The sequence below is a fragment of the Pteronotus mesoamericanus genome, unplaced genomic scaffold (genome assembly GCF_021234165.1).
Source record: "Pteronotus mesoamericanus isolate MK-2021 breed Mesoamerican mustached bat unplaced genomic scaffold, CSHL_Meso_final scaffold_54, whole genome shotgun sequence".
In the NCBI taxonomy this organism is placed as follows: domain Eukaryota; kingdom Metazoa; phylum Chordata; class Mammalia; order Chiroptera; family Mormoopidae; genus Pteronotus; species Pteronotus mesoamericanus.
This window is the reverse complement of record NW_026555321.1, coordinates 22,074,938-22,097,631: the sequence shown is the minus strand read 5'-3', so window position 1 is coordinate 22,097,631 and position 22,694 is coordinate 22,074,938. Positions and strand designations below refer to the sequence as shown.

The 22,694-nt window shown below is 38.2% G+C and overlaps 1 protein-coding gene across 4 annotated transcripts in view; it reads right to left on the bottom strand.

Moving 5' to 3' along the window:
• Positions 1-384: 384 nt before the first annotated feature.
• The window catches only part of CEP63 (centrosomal protein 63), a 41,684-nt gene continuing 19,374 nt past the window's right edge, over positions 385-22,694 (bottom strand). For 2 of the 4 annotated variants that reach the window (XM_054595732.1, XM_054595734.1), the window contains exons 6-15: positions 19,423-19,536; positions 14,299-14,532; positions 13,913-14,052; positions 12,970-13,104; positions 9,426-9,540; positions 8,322-8,519; positions 6,834-6,920; positions 3,263-3,468; positions 2,199-2,481; positions 385-728 (exon numbers count right to left, since the gene is read on the bottom strand). In XM_054595732.1, the coding sequence (XP_054451707.1) occupies positions 570-728; positions 2,199-2,481; positions 3,263-3,468; positions 6,834-6,920; positions 8,322-8,519; positions 9,426-9,540; positions 12,970-13,104; positions 13,913-14,052; positions 14,299-14,532; positions 19,423-19,536 (1,671 nt within the window). In that variant the 3' untranslated portion in view covers positions 385-569. The remainder of the gene's footprint in view (positions 729-2,198; positions 2,482-3,262; positions 3,469-6,833; positions 6,921-8,321; positions 8,520-9,425; positions 9,541-12,969; positions 13,105-13,912; positions 14,053-14,298; positions 14,533-19,422; positions 19,537-22,694) is intronic. The other 2 variants (XM_054595733.1, XM_054595735.1) reach the window with 2 other exon arrangements.

Below are 22,694 nucleotides of genomic sequence, written 5' to 3'. Positions count from 1 at the left end.
TTTCCACAGGCACCACTCACTAAAAACAGCCCCCGTCTGCTCCCTCTGCCTCTCTTCTACTTATGCTCGGAGCAAGAGAGGCCTTCCTGTCCAAGTTCTTTAACCTTTATTTTATATGCCCAGCCTGACTGCACGTTACAAGCCCAACCGGCTAGTAAGTGGCGAAACCAATCTATCAAGCCAGCTCAGTTTGACTCTGAATCCAGGCTTCTGCATACTTCCCTTAAAGAAGCTCCTGTAGGTACTTTATTTTCAACATGTACCATAAAATCATTTTATAGCTGTTCACATTTAAGTCAGCAAGAGAAAGTATCACTTTATGATAATAAATATTAATGAGAAAAAAGTCTAGCAAAGTGGTTTATTCTTACAAGTTATTGCTGGGAAAAAAATCCTTCCAACAAACAGGCGCAGTAGAAATGCCCTAGAAAAGTGTCAGGTTTTCAGATTTCTTCACAACGGCTTTACGATTTTTATATATTCATATTTTTAAAGAGCCACTTTCAGATGACAGTAACTCCTTGGTGTCTGTTTTTATTTCCAAGTTTGTGATTTTTTTTTAAGAGAGGCTACTTCAGGGCTGTGAATTGTTTCACCGTCTTTTCGCTCTCTCTCTTCAGTTCCTCAATGTGGGCGTCCAGGCGCTCTAGAATGTGATGGGACCGGAGCTCTTCCTCCTCCAAAAACCTCGTGGCTATTGAACCGAGGGGAGACACAGGCAAGGGACACTAGGAGGGAAACAAATTGTGACATATGTAAATTGAATAGTCTGTTTCTAAGACACATTATGCATGATATTTTCTAACTAGCAATATTAAAAGGTGATTTTTAAAAAATACTTTTTCCTCTGAAGGGATTTTTTGTATTTTTATCCTAATGACAAGAATACTTTTTTTTTTAAAGTTCAGCAAAGATTCACACAGCTTTTTTTCCTCTCTGACCTGAGTTGTGTAAGTATAAAATCCATATAATATAATTACTGGTCTAAAGAATATCCCACTTCAGACGTGTACATCCTCCTATAGCCCAGAAGAAAATACACTTATGCCTTGTTGTTCATACTCGCTTTTAAAATCTGAATGTTACTTTGACTTGAAAACACAAACTATCTACCTATAATAGATTAGAAACCATTTAAAAACCAACTCTTTCCCGCCTCCAAAATTTCCATCCCAGCCCGTGTGAAACCCTTGCGGCGGTGGTACTTCAGAGCTCCGACTGCAGGAGGGCAACACAGGACCTGCGCGCCTGCAGTCCATCCTCACCAGCTGCGAGGGTTTCCTGTAAAGTCACCTCAAGCACTGAATTAGTGAACAGAGGACCTGCCCCCAGGAGAAAAACACACACATCCATCTCAGAGAGAGTATCGCGCTAAATCCCACCCATCCTGGTAGATTGTGTTTTCTTTATTTTACAAAAGAGAAAACAAGGTTCAGAAGCGGTTAGGTACTTGCCCACGGCCAGCCTGCTAAGGGATGCCACAGATGGGGTTCAACCTCCGTCAAGGGGCCCCAGAGTCCGAGCTTCTTGCTACACTGCACAGCCCTTCCCCCCTCCAGCCTGTGGTCATCTCACAAGAGCTGAAACAAGAGGACAGAGCAGCCTCGGCCACCTCAGCTGGGAGTGTGCAAGTCTAGTCACCCAAAATTTTCACAGCCCTGCACCAGTCCATGAACACTCTGGCAGAGCTCTGAGTACAATATTTCAAGCAAGGAGGCAAATTCACAAATACCGAACCCACGGCTAATGAGGACCCACTGTATCACCCCAGTAGAGTCTGAGGTAACGTTCTATAATCAGATGCAATTCCTTTCTCCACCCCCGCCCACTCCCTTTTCCCTTTCCAACAGTTCCTTTTCTCTATCTTCACTGCCTCAGGACTATCCTGCCATCGAGAGATATTCCTTGAACCAACCATTCCAATACAAAAAAAGGGGGGGGGGGGGAATTTCCAATTAGGGTTAGAAACAAATGAGTATCTATAACTTATATTTCAGAACTAAGATGTATTTTGTAAGCAGTCACGGCTAACGTATCTTCATAAGTAAATCCATAAGACAGAAATACATGAGAATAATAAAGCACACTTAAGATAGAGAACCAGTAAGAAAACAAATCACACTCCTCACCCTTAAAATAAAAGGTAAAATCAAACTAAATCAACTTAATAAACTAGTAAGATCAGAAAGTTTCCATACCGAAGACATAAACTCTTCTTGGTCATTTATACTCTCAGAGATAGTGTCAGAAAAAACGGCTTCGTTTGGGTCTAGCACTGAAGGCAAAGAGTGAGCTTTATACAGAAAGTTGGAAGGCAAAGAGATGCTGGAGCTGCAAGAGCTGATGTGAGCACTCAGGGGGCTGAGGACCCTGGGCACGGGCTCTATGCTACCCGACGCTTGTCCTCTCGGAGAAGAAGGAAGACCTGTTTTGTAGCACTCGGTCTTTACTCCACCATGACTGTGCTGGCCATGGGATGGCCTGGAGAGCAGATTGGGAAACAAAACAAACAAAAATTGTAGCAATTTTTCTCATTCAAAACAGAAATGTTGTAGAAAGTTCACTTAAAAATAAAGGGACAGGCTAACTAGTAAGGCTGTAATTTATAAAGTAAGCAGCCCACTCAGACCAGGTGTTCCTTCATTCACTCAGGTTCAAATATCCAATCCCCACTGCCAGACCCCGGCCCTCACGCCCTTACAATATAGCAAGAAGGGCAGACAAGCTGCCAGAGGAATCTAGGTGGAATAAGGGGAAGAACTGTGCACATAAGAAGGGCACCTCCCCTCATTGGGGGTGGAGGAGGGTTAGGGCAGTGAGGGTGTCAGCAAAGGCTTATGGGAGGAAAACAGGTAAGCCCTAAAGTAAGACCTGAAGACAGGTGGTTTTTCACCAAACGCTGACTCACAGTATCAGCCTATAATTAACCAAAAATACAAAAGAAGCTTTTTCTATAAAGCCAACTTCTTACGGGGCAAGTGGGGTTGCGGAGGTGGCAGGCAGCATGGAAAGGCTCAAGGGAATAAGGATGTTGTCTATACCTACATGCAGAGCACCTCACACACAGGCTTGAATGGGAGTGCTTACAGCTCCCTCTGTTTCTTAACCTGATAGTATCTTTACTTGTGGATAGTGCACTTCAGAATTAAACGTACAGCCTTCTGATGAAGATTTAATATCTATAAGTCAGAAATTATTCTTAGAGAAATGAGAATTAAATTACAGTAATACACATTTTAAATAAACCGCAAAGAGATTTTACTTGAACTCTGTATTCTTGAACTCAGGTGCTCTGCTGTGTGTTGGTTTTAAGAGCACGTCCTGATTTTTTTTGCACATCTGAGTAGAAATCTCCAGCTTAGATTTGGTATCCATCAAATCTCTCTGTAGTTGTTGATTTTCAGACACTAATTTATTTAATGCCTCAATATAATTCTCCTGGAGGTCTGCTATTGAAATCTCTTTTGCCTAATAAAAAAGAATACTAGAGTCACTTAATCTGTATAAGAATACTTGTGATCAGTGATACCGCTGCTAGTGGAAAATTACATTCTTTTTTAGTTGTAACTAGTTCATCTATGGCTTTTCTTTGGAAAAAGTGAAGATCTGGTGTGGTGTAAGTGGGGTGAAGTGTTAGAGCACAGTGGGCTTCCCTGACGAGTCAAGAGACATGCCTGGGGCAGGAGGAAGGCTCAGAACTGGCAGGGAGGAAAGCTAAAGTGAGGACCAGAAACGGAAAAAGCAACGTAGTGGCCAGGGGTTCTTCTCAAAGAAAGAGGAGTTTGAACAGCCCCAGGATACCTGTGGACGAAAATTGAGAGGCCAAAACAAAAAGAAGAAGAAGAAAGAAAGAAAAAAGAAAAATTGAACAGAAGTTTCTAAAAAGGAACTCTGGCCAGCAGGGACAACTTAAATAAAACTCTCTGGCCTTAGATATTTTTACATTACATTGGCACCTATTCTTGTGCGTGAAATAAATTTGAACATGATAAAGCAGCACTCAAGTATAAAGTGGGAATTACTACTCTGATCTGGCCTGAGGTTTGTGATCATAAAGTTTATTGCTCTTTAATTCTAAGTGTTGCCTGGTAATAAAGTAAAAGTGGTCTGAACCATTTTTTTTCTGATGATAAAATATTTTCATTAGCAGTCTGAAAAATTACAGTAATCTCTGGAGTTTAATACAATGTTCAGCTTGTTTTTTCTGTAAAGAATTTTCTGAAAATAAGCTGATCAGAGTGGTTTGACATAGAATTTACCTAACAAAAACATACTTTAAAATACAGCCTTTTACCTCTCCGTGCCCCACTTGTGACAAGTTACAAAATCTTTCGGTAAGTTGTCAATCCTAAGTTAAAATCCACCCCACCTAAAAAAAAATTTTGCAGAGCACAGGATTTAAACTACAAACTACTGTTAATTTTTAAATGTGGTAAACAATTTATTTTACCAAAGCTATTGTTTTCATTAAGATAATTTATTTATTAAAAGTTATTTAACCCAAACATTCCTTTGTAAAAGTAATTCTACCTTCCTAGGCAGTAAAATGCAGTAAGACACTTTCTAATAACTAGTCTTAACATGTACACAATATCTGTACTGTGTGTAACTTCAAAACCAGATGAAGTTTAAACTGCTGACAGGTTTTCACCAGCCAGAGTTTGATACCTGATGTCATTAAAAAAATTTTTTTTTAAAGATAATGCTTGCCTTTGCCAGGCATCTTTTTAAATTTTCTCAAAGTTTATTTTATTAACAACAATTACAGGTAAAAGAATGTAAAATGTAATACGAAAAAAACTGCAGCAAGCACACACCTGGCTGTTTATAAAGAAAGGACAGCACTACCACTGTCTGATTTCAGGAGACTGCAGGAGAAAGAAAGCTGAACAGAATCTCTGGTCATGGTCAGGCTTAAGCACCCGTGAGAGTTCCCAACTCATATGTGAACTGGTCATCACTGCGTAAGAGAAGATTCTATCAATCAGTTATTGCCAAAGCCTGGGCCTTCTGAAGTTTCTGTGTTATAAGCCAGTTAGTTCTTGGATTTCTCCACTACTAGCTTAGTATTGGCTTTATTGGGGTACATAAAGCCATTTCCATCCCTCCATCCATCTTCCCCCATACAAGATGTTTAGCTGTTGTCTCCTCTCCTATTTTTACCATTTTTGTAAGTTTGTGCTTTAAAAATAATTCCTTTTGCTATAGATTTAGAGGGCTTAGGGAGAGAGCAAGGTTAGAGGCATATTTTCCTCTGCCACCTTAAGTTACAGCATAATATTTCATAGTATAGAAAGCCACAAATTAACCGTCTTTCTATAGATTAACATTTAGTTTATTTCAAAATTTTGGATATTGCAAACAATTCTGAAATAACCACTTCTGCTCATTTGCTCCTATAGGACGGGTTCTTTGGGAATGCAAATGGATACAACCTTTCTGGAGAATTATTCCACAATAACTATCAAATTCAGAAATGCACATGACCCAGGAGTTTATATTGATGGATATTGTTAAGTTGTCCCCTAGAAAGGCTTTATCAATTCACTTTCTCATTAACAGAGCATGAGAGGGCCTGTTTCTCCATATTTTTACCAACAATGGCTATATTAGTTTTTAAAAATCATTGTGAATCCAGTTAGCAAGAGAATAGTTATTTATTTTGTTCTGATTATTAGTGAGGTTGAGCAGCTCTCCTTGTCTACTGGATTTTTGTGAATTACTACTTCTATGAATTATCTGTTTATGTCCTTTGACCATTTCTGTACTGAATAATCTTTTACTATCTTTGTAGGAAATCCTTATATTAATATTTTACCTTCTGCATGTTTAAAGATTGTTTCCCCAGTCTATCAGTCTTTTTCTATGGGACCTTTTGCCACCCAGAAATTTTACATTTTTATGTTGTAAAATTCCTTATACTGTAAGAGTTTTTATTGTTTCAGGAGGTCAAGAGAATCTTATACTATAAAAATAGTGCCCCCTGATTTCTTTTAGTTGAAATAAAGTATTTACCTAGAGTTTCTCACTTCCTCCCACCCAACCTCCATAATCCATAACTGTGAAATCAGAACTACATGGGAGCAAATGGGGCACTGAGTAACTATCCATCTTTGGAGACACGTATTCTCTTGGAAGCACAGAAAGAAGGATTTCTACAGTCTCTGAGCATTTGACCTACATCAAAAAAGATGGGTTAGAATAGATGGGTCACTTTGCAAATTATAAGAATTTATAACCAAATAGTTAAAAGAGCATCAATACCATAACTCACGGTTAGCTAATCATGTGCTCTCAGGTTTCACAGGAATTTGTACACATTCCTTACGCTTCCTACCAGATTACCCTCAATCTCTTAAAGGGAAGAATTCTCTGTTCATCCTTGTGTCATCACCCACTAAAATGCTCCCAACATAAAAGATTTGAGAATATTTGATTAAATTATTTCTTACAGAAATATAATTAAAACTAAATTATTTAAAAGATGATACACTTTATAATGAAAAAAGTACTGTTAAAATAATAATAATATAACAATGACAGCATCTAACACTTTCTATATACTTACTAAATGCCAAGCACTATGCTAAGCCCTTTCTATACATTCTCCCTATTAAGAAACCAGACTGCATGTGTATTTTATCAAATACGTAATATAAAAAATACCTTCAAATTACTGGAATGGAGAATCATATTTTGCTCATTTCCATCACTATTTTCTGCAGAAGGATCATTCCATATTTGATCTTAACTCTCTCTACCATATGAATATTTACAAAGTGATTTCTTTAAAGGCTTGGATAGTAGAAAAGCTTAAGTTTCTATATATGTACCTCATGTAAACCCAATTCCAATTTCATCACCATTTCAGAAAGACGACGATTTTCTAACTTGAGTGACTCCAGCTGATCCAAAATGTCCTGAGAAGTGAAAAGCAGAAAAAAAAACAAATAACCAAAAAGAACAAATAAATAAATCTTGAAAAATTTTTTCACATGTAATTTTCATTGGGCAAAGTTACATTCTTCATTGATACATATAAATATTTTCTAAAAAGATTTCTTTAAAAGGTGTTTAAAAATGAATTAACACACATGTAATTAAAATACTGTTCTAAGAAGAGGACTCAGTTCCCTGGCAAATCCCTAGCCACGCTCCTGGGTTAGCCTCCTCTGATTTGGCTTCTACCTCCAACATCACATAGACAGCACTCTTTTCACATAATAATTCCTTACTTTCAGTCCTCATTCTCCTTAGCTTTTCTGCGTGACCAGAGAGTCCTGCCTTTCTTGGCTTCCTGCTTCCTTAGTGAAGACTGCTCTCTTCCTTAGGGCTACTATTTTTTTTTTAAGCTCCATGCCAATACCTTTTTTACCCTAAATGAGTAATGTCCTATGTTTGGTTCGAGTCTCTGCCCTTCATACGCTACATTTTCTCATTAAAATCTCTAAGTTTCTCAAGATGTTTCAAATGCCAATGCCATGCAAAGACTTCCATAACTGAATGTCTTATTCTGATTATAATCTTGAACTCCAGGCCATCTGCGGAATCAACTATTAGGTATTTCCATATGATTAATCATAAGCCAAATGTGCCAAAGCAATGTCCCCTCTACCAGCTTCCCTATTCTGTATACCTTTTGTATAGATTCATTATCCTCTCCAAAACTCCCCCCTATCTTTCTCTATTTCACTAAAATGCATCACTTTCCACTCAGGTGCCCAAGCTGGAATCGTGTGCCATCCTTCTTTAACTGTCTAACCCACCCTCCCTGTCCAATCAAGTACAAAGCCCCGTCAATTTTCCCAGCCAAGTATCTCCAACAGTCATCCGTGTCTCTCTCCCTCCGTTGCCCACTACTCAGGCCACTGTCTCACTGTTACAGCAGCATCTGGGCGGACCCTTTGTCCTCTTGTTTCTTCCCCGTATGATGGCCAGAGATTTTTTTATCCTGAGTAAAGCCATTGTCGACTGACCACTCCCGGTAACACTCAGACTCTTAGATGTGACTAACGGGACCCTGCAGGAGCTAGTTTCTGCCTTCCAGTTTCATCCCCTGTCATTTGCCCCACCTGGAGTTCACTTTGTCACAGAGAATATGTCACACTTTCACCTCACACCACAGCAACAGTCTCTTTACTTGTGTCCTGTCTTTGCTCCCCACCAATCCTCACTAGAGTGCTTGTTAGCCAGCATGCTCTCAGCTCAAAGCAGGGGTCTAAAAAAACTTACTGAATTAAATACCACAGAAATGGTACCTTTAATAAACTCAGTCCTCAAAAACGAACTTCAAATAAAAAGAGGTTTTGTTTGAGTGTCACCTTGTGCTCTACAGCTTTTTCTTCTGCCTTTTGTATCTCTGCTTTCAGTCGCTTTTCTATGTCGGAGGAGGAAGTTTTGGCAGAAGCAATGGTGATATCTCGCTGATGTAACTCACGAGTTAAACGAGAGATTTCCATCTTCATTCCTTCCAGTGCAGAACTGTAACTTTGATCAGCCTGTAAAATCTGTTCTTTCAGCTACAAAGAAACAGAAAGGAAAGCATGGAAAATTATGACAAAGTATGTAGATAGAAAAATATATTAATAGTTAGAATAATATGGTAATTTTTACCTTACTTCAAGACATGAATTTTTTCCTAGATTGACTCTGCAGAAAATTAGCAATTTACCAAGTTGCATATCTGTACTTAAGGTCAGCTAGTTATACCCATAATCATTTATTATATCTCAAAACAGGGAGAGATAAGTTATTCAAATACTGAGAAAAAGTATCAAGGCCCACGAACACATTATTTAGAGGACAGCACCTGGGACCTTCATTATTTTTTCAGATGCAAATCTAAAAATTTTGCTTTTATGGTCTCCTGGTCCACAGAAGGTAACAGCAAGACAAGGAGAAGAAAGGGGCTAGAAGCAATCTCAAAGAAGTAATTTAAAAAAAAAAATAGAATAACACACAGGACAGCCAGAGCCTGTTAACGCAGAGATAAACAGCTCTGCACACCTCACTCGCCAATGAGAATGTCACCTACACCATAGCACAGAAGAGGAGACATACCCACAACCACCTTTAGTCAATGAAAAAATATTAAATGCTAGCTCATGTAATACTTTTTACAAGCAGAGAAGTGTATCTAAATATATCTTAGAAATATTTCCATTTGAAAGTATGTTTTAAAATAAAGTTTTAGAGCACAAAGAAGAAAGGCTTCAACTACCTCAAAAATATTTATATGGCATCCCTGAGGAGGACAAAAAAGACACTTCGCCTAGGTACTTAACAGGTGCTCGTTTCCTCCTGAATATCAAGTGGCCCTTTGGACTGCATTTTCCTCTCATTAAAAATAACTCCTACAACCTCTCAACCCACAGCTCAATCCATAAATCAAACAACACTGTGGCTCCAAACATGCAGATTTTTACCTTCTTAATCTCTGTCCTGTACTCATTGTTAAACACTTCCATCTTTTTCAGTTCTTCATATTTTTCCATTAGTTCTTGGCTCAGCTGTTTACATGTTGTACTCACAGACTCCAGGCTGTATGACAAAAACAGGATCACAGATTTAAAACAAACGCTGGGCCCCGACCAGCGTGGCTCAGTTGGTTGGGTGTCCTCACATAAAGGAAAAGGCCGCCGGTTTGATTCCCGGTCAGGGCCATGCCTGGGCTGGGTGTTCAGTCGGTCCCAGTTGGGACATGTGCTAGAGGCAAACGATTGCTGTTTCTCTCTCACATCAATGTTTCTCTCCCTCTCTTCCTCTCTTCCCCACCCCCTGGCTCTCAAAATAAATAAATAAAATCTTTAAAGGAACAAAACAAAACTCTGAAACCCACAATTTGAATTATCTAACTTACCTTTTTGATGTCCAAGACATATCTCAAACATCACCTCCCACCCCAAATTAAAAATCATTTCCAATTTCCTTATCACCAGAGGCAGCTAAGCCCAATTCCAATTTTTGGAGATATTCTTGATTTCTGTGTTTACCTACAGTCTTTCCTTTTGCTTAAAATTTAACTGGTTAAAAATTCTAAAGATTATAGCTAATTTTTTTCTCTCTAGTTGTATGGGAGCTGCCATCATAATCTAACCTTCACTGCATTTAATTACAATCCCATTCTACACAGAGCTGCCAGAGTAATCTTCTTTAAAGAGTTTCCAACTTGTCACCCTCACTTAAGAATCAATCCCTTATCGGATATTAAGAACATCAGGGGCAGCATACCTCTCCTATCTCACTGCTCATCTCTACAAATAAAATCTTTTTACTCCTAAATCAAAAGGCTGCACTGTCTGCCATGTGCCATTTGCATCGCCTGACTTCTTGCCTCTGCATATACCATCCCCTTGACCACAAAGCACCGTCCTCTCCCGCCTGGCAATGGGTGGTCAACATCCTCAAGAATCAGATCAGCATTTTTCTGATAGAGCCACCCCAATCCTCATTCCCCTAATCACCTTAAAAATAGCTTATTTTAAATTTTTATAGCTTGAATGTGCACATTTTCTAGAATTGTCTACTTTAAATCTACTACTCTAAATCGCTCTCAGGTCCTCTAACATGTACATTTTGTCTCTTGAACTACAAAGTCTAATTAAAATCACGTCTTTTACTCATTTCCCTCCAGCTGTGCCCACCATCCCCACAGCCCCTGGATCAGTTGGTTCTAGACTGCTCAATAACTGCTTAATAATTACCGAGATTGTCTTACCCACGCTGCCAACTTACCAGGTAAGCTATCATTCAAAAATATTATCCTTGCAATACAAAAACACAAAAACTACTTGAATTCTTCCAGTCAAGGAGTATATTACTCAAACTGAATAACACAAATAAACTATCTAAAAGGTTCTTTTTTTACCCTGATCAATGTGGCTCCGTTGGTTGGGCATCATCCTGCAAAGCGAAAGGTCACCAGTTTAATTCCCAGTCAGGGCACATGCCTACAGCCTAGGTTTCGGGTTCCTTTGTCAGGACGCATACAAGAGGCAACCCATTGACATATCTCCCTCTCTTTCTCCTTCCCTTCCCCTCTGTCTGAATAAATAAATATTTTTTTAAGAAAAATAAAAGGGTTCCTTTTTCTAGTTGCCTTTCGATACAAAAAATTCATTTTTTTTATCCTTACCCAAGGACATTTCTTTTTTTTTTTTTTTAATGCTTTTAAAGAGAGGGGGAGAGAGAAACATTGATATGAGAAAGAAGCACTGATTAGTTGCCTCTCATATGCACCCAGACCAGGGATCGTGCCCAGACCAGGAATCAACCCACAGCTGAGCCACACAGGCCAGGACCAAAAAAAGAATTTTTTACAGCCATTGTTTCGGTACTGAGCACTGGTATTTGTATCTATTCATTCCCATTTTACCTGTTGTTAAAAACCCTAATATGCTCATTTACTTGGGACTTAGTATGTGATTACAATATGTCAAACACTGAGTTAGAAAGCTCACAGATAACCCTGTCCTACCAACAGGTGAGAAAATCAGGGCCTAAAGAGGCTAAGATGTCCAGGGTCACCCTACAAGTCAGAAACAAGAGGCAAGTCTTCAGAGCCTGAGGACAGCACAGTAAAATATATATATATGGAAAAGATGATCAAAAGCCAATCAATGGAAAAATCTAAAATAAAAATGTAAAATTAGTTCTGTCAAAAAGAATAATAAGATTTAAATTATTTTATTCAATCTGAAGAGTGTACATATATCTAAATAATGATAACCAGGACTATGGTAAGTATTCCAAGGTGAAAAAAATAAAATAAAACAAAAACTGTATATGCATGTGTGTAGGCACATATAAGTATTATGTAAAGAAAATACTTGTGCCCTGGCTCATGTGACTCAGTGGACTGAGCACTGGCCTGCAAACCAAAGGGTCGCTGGTTCGATTCCCAGTCAGGGCACATGCCTCGGTATGGGAGAGGTCCTCAGTAGGGGGCACGCGAGAGGCAACCAAACATTGGTGTTTCTCTCCCTCCCTTCCCCTCTCTAAAAATAAATTAATAAAATCTTAAAAAGAAAAAAAAAAGGCAATACTTGGTGGTTTCTAAAAACAGAAAAAAAAGCAAAAACAAAAAATGTATTACTTAAAGATAAAAGGGTAAAACAGCAGTAGTTTATATATTTTATCTTTTAGATACAGAAAATGTTACTGTACAAATGACCACGATTTGTATTTAAAATAAAATATCAAACTCTTCCCAGTCGAAACTCTTACAGAGGTATGACTGACAAAAAACGTTCACAAGTATGACAGCAATACAAGTGAGCTGGGCATGGTATAGCATAAGTCAGGATTAAAGTAACGCCCAAGAAAATACCAACAGCATTTCAGGACTAAAGGAAGGAGACCTCGTGTCCAGTGTGATCTCGCCAAGAGCAGTTCCAGGGAGCTGGCTAGTAGAGAGAAAAGCGTAACTGAAGGGCTTCCACACAGGTGAAAGGTGAAGAAGTGCTGGCAATCAGTACAGACAACTCTTGAAGAATTTGGTTTTGAAAGAGGGCAGAGAAATATGGAAGTAACTTGATGGGGATATAGGATTAAAGGAAGGTTTCATTTTTTTCCCCAAGATGGGAAATAGAAAAGCATATTTTATACCACTGGAAAAATGATCACAGAGGAAGAACTTTATGATGCAAAAGAGAAAAGAACAACTGTGGAAACAGAAAACGAGTGGCGTTTTAGGAGCACAGACATGTCATCCATCAATGAATCCACTGTAACGGATTATGGGCACAGGTACCAGCAGACTGGTAGATTTGGTGGCTGGAGGATTAGGAAGTTCTCCTTTAATTGCTTCTGTTTTCTCAAAGAAATAAGAAGTCAGGCCATTTGTGGATGTTAGAGAAAAAGAAACGTTTTTTTCCTAGTGACTATTATCTTAGTTTACTTTATCAATAGGATGATAAAAATCATTTTAAACAACTTGACCACTTTGAAAATGTGTATGTAAGCATCTACCTGGTTTCCAGACGAGTCACCTCTGCCTGCAGCAGTTCCTCACTGGTGTGGGTTAAATCCAGCTGGGAGAGCACATTGTCTAAGTCCTGCTCCTGAGAGGTGCACCTCCTTTCCATGTGAGACTCCTCCAGTGACCTGGGAAAGGATATAAGAGGACTACTGAAGGCCTTTTATCTGTGCAAACAAAAATAATGCATAAAATGTTCAAATTTCCCAACTGTTTCTGGGAACAAAACTCTTCAAGACTCTTCAGATTGTATCCTGCTTTATGAAAAGAACACTGGGAAAGTAAAGAGAAAAGCTATGATGCTTCTCAAAAATGTTGGCAGCAGTTTACTCCTTTCCCAACTGGAATTTTGGCCTGATATTCAAGGGGAAAAGACAAAATGACAAAAATCACTTTGTTGACACTTGATACCTTAAGTCAAAGAAACTGGAAAATTATCAGAGTTCTGGCAACAGAAATGTGCACCAGAGTTAAATCAAGCATATGGAGCATAGCTCCTTCTATTTCCTTCCACTACAAACCTCATAGCAGTAATTCACATACAGAAATAAAATCAGTTTTAGGAATTTTCTTAAAAGAGCTATCTCAATAGCTGGCTTATCGATGATATTGATGATAAAGAACTAATATTCATGACCTAACCTACACCCCTATCCAAGAGATGTGGACTATAATTCCTTTCACATTTGGAGTTTGGCCAAGGGTAGAGATTGACCAAGAGGTCTCTATACACCAGAGTCTCCAGGTTAGGGACCCAAATTGGAGGCAGAAAAACCATATAAAACTTTGTAATACTATAAAAATTTAACTCAAAAATTAAAACTGAGTAAGAAAACCCATAGTATGAACAAACACAAAATTATACAACATTAAAACTGGTGTTTGATGTCAAAACACCAAATAGCTATGATAAATAGTATTTAAAATGAAATATACCTTATGGCCTCGACTGTGTGTTGAGTGTCCATTGCCTTTAATTTTGCTTGTAGCTTCTCCTTTTGCATTTTTGCCTCATGAATGAAATTTTCTTGAGACTGAAGAGCCACCTTCAATTGTCTCTTTTCTTCCTGCAGAACCTACAAAATACTCAGAGAAATTATTACAATTTTTCTATTTCAAGTGAAAAGGAAGCCAGGGAATCAGATTATAAGTTATATAACAGACACGATATTAATAAAACTATCCATATCTGATCCATCAGCCTCAGAATCGGAATAAAACCCATAAATTTTGGAAATAGTTCTGGTTTAATTACTCTCTCTTAAAACATACATGCACACATTTTCCCACATTTCCCCAACTACAGTAACTTTAAAACACACCTCTAACAGTTTTTCAGATTCCCTCAATTTTTCTTCTTTTTGCCGCTGCTCTTGCATCACAGTCATATTGGTTCCAACCAAGTCGTTGACCTTCATGGTGAGGCGCTCAATTTCCAACTCATTGGCACAGATAGTGTCATTGGCCCGCTCCAGCTTACTGCTCAGGTGCTGGATTTCCGACTGACGGGACAGCTCCACAGACTCTAATTTCTGTTTCCGATTGGCAAGCTGAGCCTAGAAACACACAGATCACCAATAAGTAAAAGTGAAATGATGAAAGAATAATCAATGAATAAGGAAAATGAAAATGAAACTGAGTTTTACTTTCATAAAAACATAAAGCATTAGCTCATTAAAAATATAACCCATTCATAGGAAAAAAAACTCTCATGAATGATAAAAACTAGGCATAGAGGGAAACTTTCTCAACTTGATAAAGACTATCTATAAAAACTATACAGCTACCACATAAGGAATATAGTTAATAATGTTGAAATTACTATGGATGATGTCAAGTGGGTACTAGATTTATCGGGGATTATTTCACAAGTTATATAAATGTCTAACCACTATGCTGTATACCTGAAACTAATATAAAATTGAATATCAACTGTAATTTAAAAAACTAAAGAAGAATTAAAAAAAAACAAAAAACAAAGAAAAACCAGCCCTGGCCAGTGTGGATCACTTGGTTGGAGCATTGTCCCATAAACTGAAAGGTTGCAGGTTCAATTCCCGGTCAGGGCACATGCCTAGATTGTGGGTTTGATTCCTGGCTCACGCATGAGAGGCCACCAGTTGATGTTTCTCACATCAATGTTTCTCTCCCTCTCTCTAAAATCAATAAGCATGTCTTTGGGTGAGAACTCCTTTTTTTAAATGTACAGCTAACATTATACTTAACAGAGAAACTTGAAGCTTTCTCACTAAGCTCAGGTATAAGGCAAGGCTGTTCCCTCTCCCCACTCCTTTTCAACATCACACTGGATGTCCTTGCTAATGTAATAAGGCAAAAAAAGGAAATAAAAGGTAAGCAGATTGGAAAGAAAGACATACAACTGTCTTTGTTCACAGATAACGTGACATCCATTTAAAAAATCTGAAAGAATCAACCAAAAAACCCTCCTGAATTAATAAGCAAGTATAGCAAGGTGCAGATACAAGGTTAATGTACAAAAGCCAATCGATTTACCACATACCAACAATGAACATATGAAATTTAAATTAAAAACATATATCATTTACATTAACAACCTAAAAAATTAAATACTAAGTATAAGTCTTGGAAAAATATGTACAAGGTCTATATAAGGGAAATTACAAAACTCTGATGAATGAAATCAAAGAACTAAATAAATGGAGAGATATTCCATGTTCACGGATAGGAAGACTGAGTATTTTCTGAATGTCAGTTCTTCCCAATGTGAACCACAGATTCAACACAATCCCAATCAAAATCCCACGAAGTTACTTTATAGATATCAACAAATTGATTCTAAGGTTTATATGAAGAGGTAAAAGAGTAAGAATATCCAACACAATATTGAAGGAGAAAAACAAAGTTGGATGACTGAAGCTATCTGACCTCAAGACTTAATACAAAGCTACAGTAATCAAAACAATGTAGCATTGACAAAAGAATGACAAATAGATAAATGGAACAGAATACATAGCTCAGAAATACAGCCCCATAAATACAGTCAGTTGAACTTTACTGATAAAGACAAAGACAATTCAAAGGAGCAAAAATAGCCTCTTCAACAAATAATGTTGGACAACTGGTTATCAACATGCAAAAAAAATAAATCTAGACAAAGACCTTACACCCTTCACAAAAATTAACTCAAAATGCATCATAGACCTAAATGTAAAATGCAAACTATAAAACTCCTAAAAGATAACATAAGAGAAAACCCTTGATCATAGGAAACAGAGATGCCTTTTTCAGATAACATGAAAGACACACTCCCTGAAAAAAATTAATAAGCTGAACTTCATTAAAATTAGAATTTCTGCTCCTCAAAACAAGGTCAAAAGAATGAGAAGGGAGGCCACAGACTAGAAGAAAATATCTGCAAAAGACACACTTGGTAAAGGACTGTTATACAAAATTTAAAAAGAATTCTTAAAACTCAACAATAAGAAAATCATCCCATTTTTCAAATGGGCCAAAAACCTGATCTGACATCTAGCTGCATTCTGCCAAGTCCCACGGCTGCTATGCAGGTTAAGTATAGAAAAGGTTGGAAGAAACTTACTCCAAAATATTAATCATAGTAATTCTCATTTTATCTACATTTTCTCATTTTTCTAAAATGAACATGTACTTTAGAATTTCAATAGCTAACTAAAGAAAACAACTCTAACAAATATATAACTCAAGGAGTGAGAAGTTATTATGAGTTCCACTTTTAAATGTTAAGAAATATATAGGAAAAATTTACATCAAGAATTTTTTAAAATTGGGGGAAGTATGAATGTTGATATCCATTTACCCAATCTCCCAGATTTTCTACATTTATTGTTCAAAGTGATCCACATATGAACAAAATGCAACATGTCAGCTTTGACTGGATTCTGATTTTGAGCATCCAACTGTAAAAAGACATTATTTCCCACAACTGGGAAAATTTAAACATACCAGATATTAAATTATATTAATAAGTTATTTATTCTGCTAATGTGATACTGGTATACTAAACTTATGTTTTTTTCAAGTTTTTATTGTTGGGAAATAAGACACTGTCTGTTACATGCTTTGTAATATTTTATCCAGAAATAAAAAGTAAGGAAGGCTGAAACAAGATTAGCAAATGAGTTAGTTGTTCAGTGGGTACAGGGTCTGTTTTCCAAGTTGAAAAAGTTCTAGAGATCTGTTACACAACAATCTGCATCTATTGGGTTGGCCAAAAAGTTCATTTAGTTTTTTCTGTAAGCGGGCTCTAGTAGTGCTTAGCTGTTTTTAACCTCATTCGAAACAATTTTGTTAGACTGCATTGTGACAGCTGTCATATCAGTGAGCATTTTAAAAAACTTATCAAAATTGAATTTTTGTGCAGCCATTTTAAAATTGAAGATGAAAGAAAATATGCAACATTGTCAATGTATTATGCTTTATTATTTTTAAAAAGGTAAAAATGTCAATGAAACCCAGAAAAAAGATTTGTGCAGTATACAGAGAAGGTGCTGTGACTGACTGAACATGTCAAAAGTGGTTTGCGAAGTTTCTTGGTACTATTGACATTTTGGCCAAATAATTCTGTGGCTGTGGGCCTGTCTTATGCAGTGAAAGATGTTTAGCAAGCAGCACCCTTAGCCTCTGCCCACTAGAAGCCAATAGCAGGAGAGAGCCAACATACTCAAAATATCCATAGCAATAAAGGTATTGGTGAATATGAAAACTGTGCCTTTATTTTATGGAAAAAACTAAACAGACTTTCTGGTTAACCCAGTAGTTAACATCACTGTACTGTATACTCTTTAAAATGGTTAAGATGGCAAATTTTAATGTGCTTTTTACCACAGTTTTAAAAAAACTGGCAAAATGATATCATTAATGCTGAGAAACAGTGTACAGGAGTTTATTTACTTCTTTTTTATAATAAGGACCATACAGTGCTGCCACACACTGAATCACAGAAAGATTTCATTTTGCTTAGTTTGCTAAGGGAGAAAGAGGAATATAAGGAACTTTGTTTTTAGTTAAACAGTAGTTTTAATTTAAACAAAACTATGAGAAAAATAATTCAAATACCCTTGGAAGGGAAAACAAATGTTGGCATTTTAAACGCTTATTATTATAGCCCTGGCTGAATTTTGGTAAATAAAAATCTTATTTTTACTAACAATAAAGTTTTAATTATGCAGAGTAATTACAACAGTAATTTGAAAATAAAAGATCTGCAAACGATAATAAGTACATGCCATAGATGAATAATTTAGAACTATTAAAAACTCAATTTTCTTCTTTGTCAGTCTGAAGGCTATAATTAGAATATAACAACATCTTATGGGTATTTATGTTTGTTTAGTGGTTTAATTCGAGTTAAAAAACTCGGGTCTAGACACCCAGGACCCCCACCCCCGCCATTCTCAGTGGGGTCTCTCTCAGCAGAGCCGCTGGCAGTAGTAGAACAGCCAGCTAATATCTCGGTGGGGTGGGGGGTGGGGGGTTCAAAAGCCAATACATTACTGAGACTCCAAGCAGAAAATAATGCAGACTGTTTTTTTTAATAAATAAAGAAATAAGGCTTATCTCCAGCTCTCTTAATTTATTCAATCTATTCCCTCCTCCTACAAAACAGGAAACTACTAACCGCGACAGATTATCATATAAAATAGATAACACATAACTATATATTCTAGAGAACTGCACATAGAAGAAGCATTGAGACAGTGTCTAACATATAATAGACTGCCACAAATATTCATTTCTCTCAATGTTTCCCTTTATGGCCTTGGTTCTTAATTGAAAAAGCAAACAAACTGAGTATGTCTCAAAAAGAAATATTCCTAAATTAGTGTCTATATTTTAGCTTTGCTTAGGTCATTAGTTCTTCATTAAAAAATGGTTTATACTAATATTCTAAAAAGTGTTTCTGTTGCCACAAGATACCGCTTTTAATTAGTGTGCGCACCAATGCAGTGTGAATCTCTCAGCATTTGTGTCCAAACAGGGAGACTCGCTGCAGCTCCAGGCTGAGACACCTCAGCCAAAGTACCCCAGCTATAACAGTGTCAAGCAAGACACAGGCAGAAGTAGAGCCAGGGCAACAGCCAGAAACAGTCAGAGCCAGTAAGCCAGAGACACAGAGAAACAGAGAAGAGAGAACAGGGGTAGAAAGAGAGAAGTGGAGGGAGAAGGGGAGAGCCCAAGATTAGGAAATGAACATGAATGTGAACGTAGAGCGAGCATGAGAATGCAAGTTTGACAGAGTGAGCAAGAAGAGAAGGAGCGTGACTGAGGAAGCAGGGAGCCAGGGAGGAAAGCAGGCAAGCAAAGGAACCAGTTGGGCACAAGGACACACATGGACATGAGTAAGCACATGTGCGTTGCATTAAGCTAGTTCAAACTTAATCAAAACCTCTCTTCCTCTCGTTCTGTTAAAATGTCTTAAAGCCTACCTGAATTATCTCTGACTGTTCAGCCAGAGCTTTTCTTTGTGCCTCCAGAGATGATACCTGTTGCTGGTATATCAAACGTTGCTTTTCCCAGTCCAGTGATTTCTGACGAAATTCCTGAAAAGGCAATTAAGGTACTTAACTTCTAAGTGCTTCCCCTTGCTGTCATACTGGCCAGATTCACTTTTACTTTAATTTTTCCCCATGTCCCTGGTCCACATGCACCTTTCTCCACAGCAGGAGCCCCATTACTCACTTAGCTGATAGAACTGCAGAGCAAGACTGAATTCTACACATACTGTGCTTCTGAACATCTGTCTTTCTAAATTTAACACCCTAATGGTGAAGAGTATGAAACACAGAGGTTAAACCCAGGGTTAAAGACCAATTTCATAGACTTGCTGCCACCTATGGGCTGTTCTAATTTTTTAGTGATTTTTCAGAAAACTGATGCTAAGATAACTAAACTTCGAAAATACAGATCTCCCTCACTACCCAACTTCTTGATATCCAAACCCAGAATTAAATAGATTCAAATAAATTTTTAGATATGTCCCTTAGTAGCCAAACTCTTACTTCTCAGTACCTAAAACTCGGAACCAAATAGATCCAGATAACACAATATCCTTTGATACACACATTTTTACTATCTCAACAGGAGAACTGCAAAGACTTGAATAACGAGAGAAATCTGTACTAAATTTTAACAGATATTTATAACCCAAAGCAAATAGTTCAACGTTAATGATGGGTCACTAATACATTGAGTTACATGATCAAGAAAATAAGCCCAATATTTATGAAAATAGGGCATATCAAAGGGAATGAAAACTCAGTCTTTCTATCACTATCCTCCTTAAACTCCAGAAGTCTCATGCTAACTTAGGGTGATTATTGTTAACCAACTTTCAGATCATCACTCATTCATTCATTCATTCATTCATTCAACCGTTCGATCATATATGCCAGGTACAGTTCCAGATATTAGGGTACAAGTACTAACAAAACAAATAAAAATCCCAGCCTCACTCAATGTGAGAGCAATAGATAACACATTGATTGTATATAGTATATTAGATGGTAATATGTTTTAGAGAAAATGGAGCACAGAGTGTTCAGAGTTTGGGCTTGCAACTTTATAAATGGATGGTCAGACTAACTTTTAATTAGACACTTACAAAGATGGGAATGAAATTACACTATTCTGGGGAGAGGGAAGGAACAGCAAGTACAAAACATTAAAGTGGAAGCATCCTGGTATGTTTAAGGATGAACAAGGAGGACTGGTGTGACTGGAATGGAGTAAAAAAAAAAAAAGGGGGGGGGGAAGGGTCAGCGCATTAACAGAGAGAGAGTCTATGTAGGTCGGGGCGTCCAATGTGGGCCACATGCAGCTCAGGATGGCTATGAATGTGGCCCAGCACAAAATCGTGAATTTACTTAAAACATTAGTTTTATTACTAAGTTTTATACAAGTTTTATTACTTAGATATGTATGGGTGATCACAAACTTGGGACCTGCTCGACGATTTTAAAAGATTATCGAAAGGGCCGCTGCATAATTAAGATTATTACGTGAGGACCTTTTTGCTTATCTGTGGTGGTAGATATCACAAAAATTATGCATGGACCTTTTTTTTGCTCATCAGCTTTTTTAGTATTCGTGTATTTAACGTGCGGCCCAAGACAACTCTCTTTCTTCCAGTGTGGCCCAGAGATGCCACAAGCTTGGACTCCCCTGCAGCCTAGGGTATCCCAACGTTAAAGGCTGGGGAGCAAAAGAGTTTCAGAAAGAGTGGCTAACAAGGTAGGAGAAAACTCAGTAAAGCATGATTGTTCTGCAAGCCAAATCAAGAAACTGTTTTAAGGAGAAGGAGCGACGGCTGGGTCCAACGCTGCAGCCAAGATAAGGAAGATGAGGGCTAGCCACGGGCTTGAGTAATGTGGAAGTCACCTCCATGTAAGTAGCTTCTCTAGAGAGTGGGGCAAAAGCCCTACTGAGTTGGGGGAGAGAAAAATGGACAAAAAGGAGACAAGTATAGATGTTCAAAGTAAAGTCGTTTAGGTATAAAGGGAAGGAAGAAAGTGGGGCAGTATTCAGGGGAGGAAGAGAAAAGTCAAGAGGGAATATTTAAGAGGGAAGAAATTTGGATGTTGGTGGAAAATACCCAGTAGGGGTGAAAAAACTAAGGATGCAGAAGAGAGAAGGAAAATTCTGGAGCAATGTCATGGGGAAGGAAGGGGGAGCATGAACAGTTTCTCTAGCAGGAAGGCAGGGCACATGGGCAGATGCAAATAGGTGGCTAGACACAGTGCTGGAAGTTTGTGAAAGTCTCTTCTCATTGCTTTTAGTTTCCCAGCGAAACAGAAGGTGAGATCATGACCTGACGGTGCGACTGTGAGGAAAAGTGTTGCAGGTGTGAGAAAAGAGAAGGTATGAAACAGTCATGGAAAGCAGGAGAATGAGAGGAAATACAGTACAAGTGACCACCAATTTAAAATGAGGTCAATCCGCATGATTACATTTTTCTCCAGCCATATTCTGCAACACATGGCAAGTACAGAGTGGGCAGAAAGCTGGATTTAACCAGTTATGGGTTCTGCGAAGGAAATGTGACAAAGCAAGAGAGAAGCACAGGTGCCAAAACGGAATGTAAGGAATGTAAGGACGGAGTTTAAGCTGATTAAGGATTGGTAAGTGAGGACGCGAGGTGGGTGTGGCGCAGTGAAAGGGTGGCAGAACTCATTCACTTTAAGGGATGGGGTCAAGCGATGACTGAGAACCCAGCGACTAGAGGGAGTGAGCTGAAAAGGAAGGGATGGTAGTCAGAGAATGACATGCTTAACATGTGAGTCTAGGAGGCGTGCAAAAATTGGTAAAGATGACATCTAAGGAACAGTGACGGGAACGGATGAGGCAGGGAGGAGATGAAAATATCTATGGAGAAAAGAACACCAGGGAATTCAAAGACCAAGAGTTTTATAAGCATCATCCTTGTGGACCCTGAAAGCCTCAAGAACCATGGTAAGAGTAATGCCGGATGGAGCGACAGTGAACAGGGGCTGAAATCTTTGGGCAGGGCAGTAACCCTGGGATCGGAAGATGACTGCTTTGGCTGTCGTGCACTGGTAGATGGTATAGCTTCATGACGTGGAAATCAAAGAGGGGGCTTTGAGATAGAAATTGGTCAGGAAGTGGTAATGAGGGATTTGGCAGGGGAAGCCCAGGTATCACTGAAGAGGGCTGGAGAGAAAGCAGTACCTCTGCAGTCCTA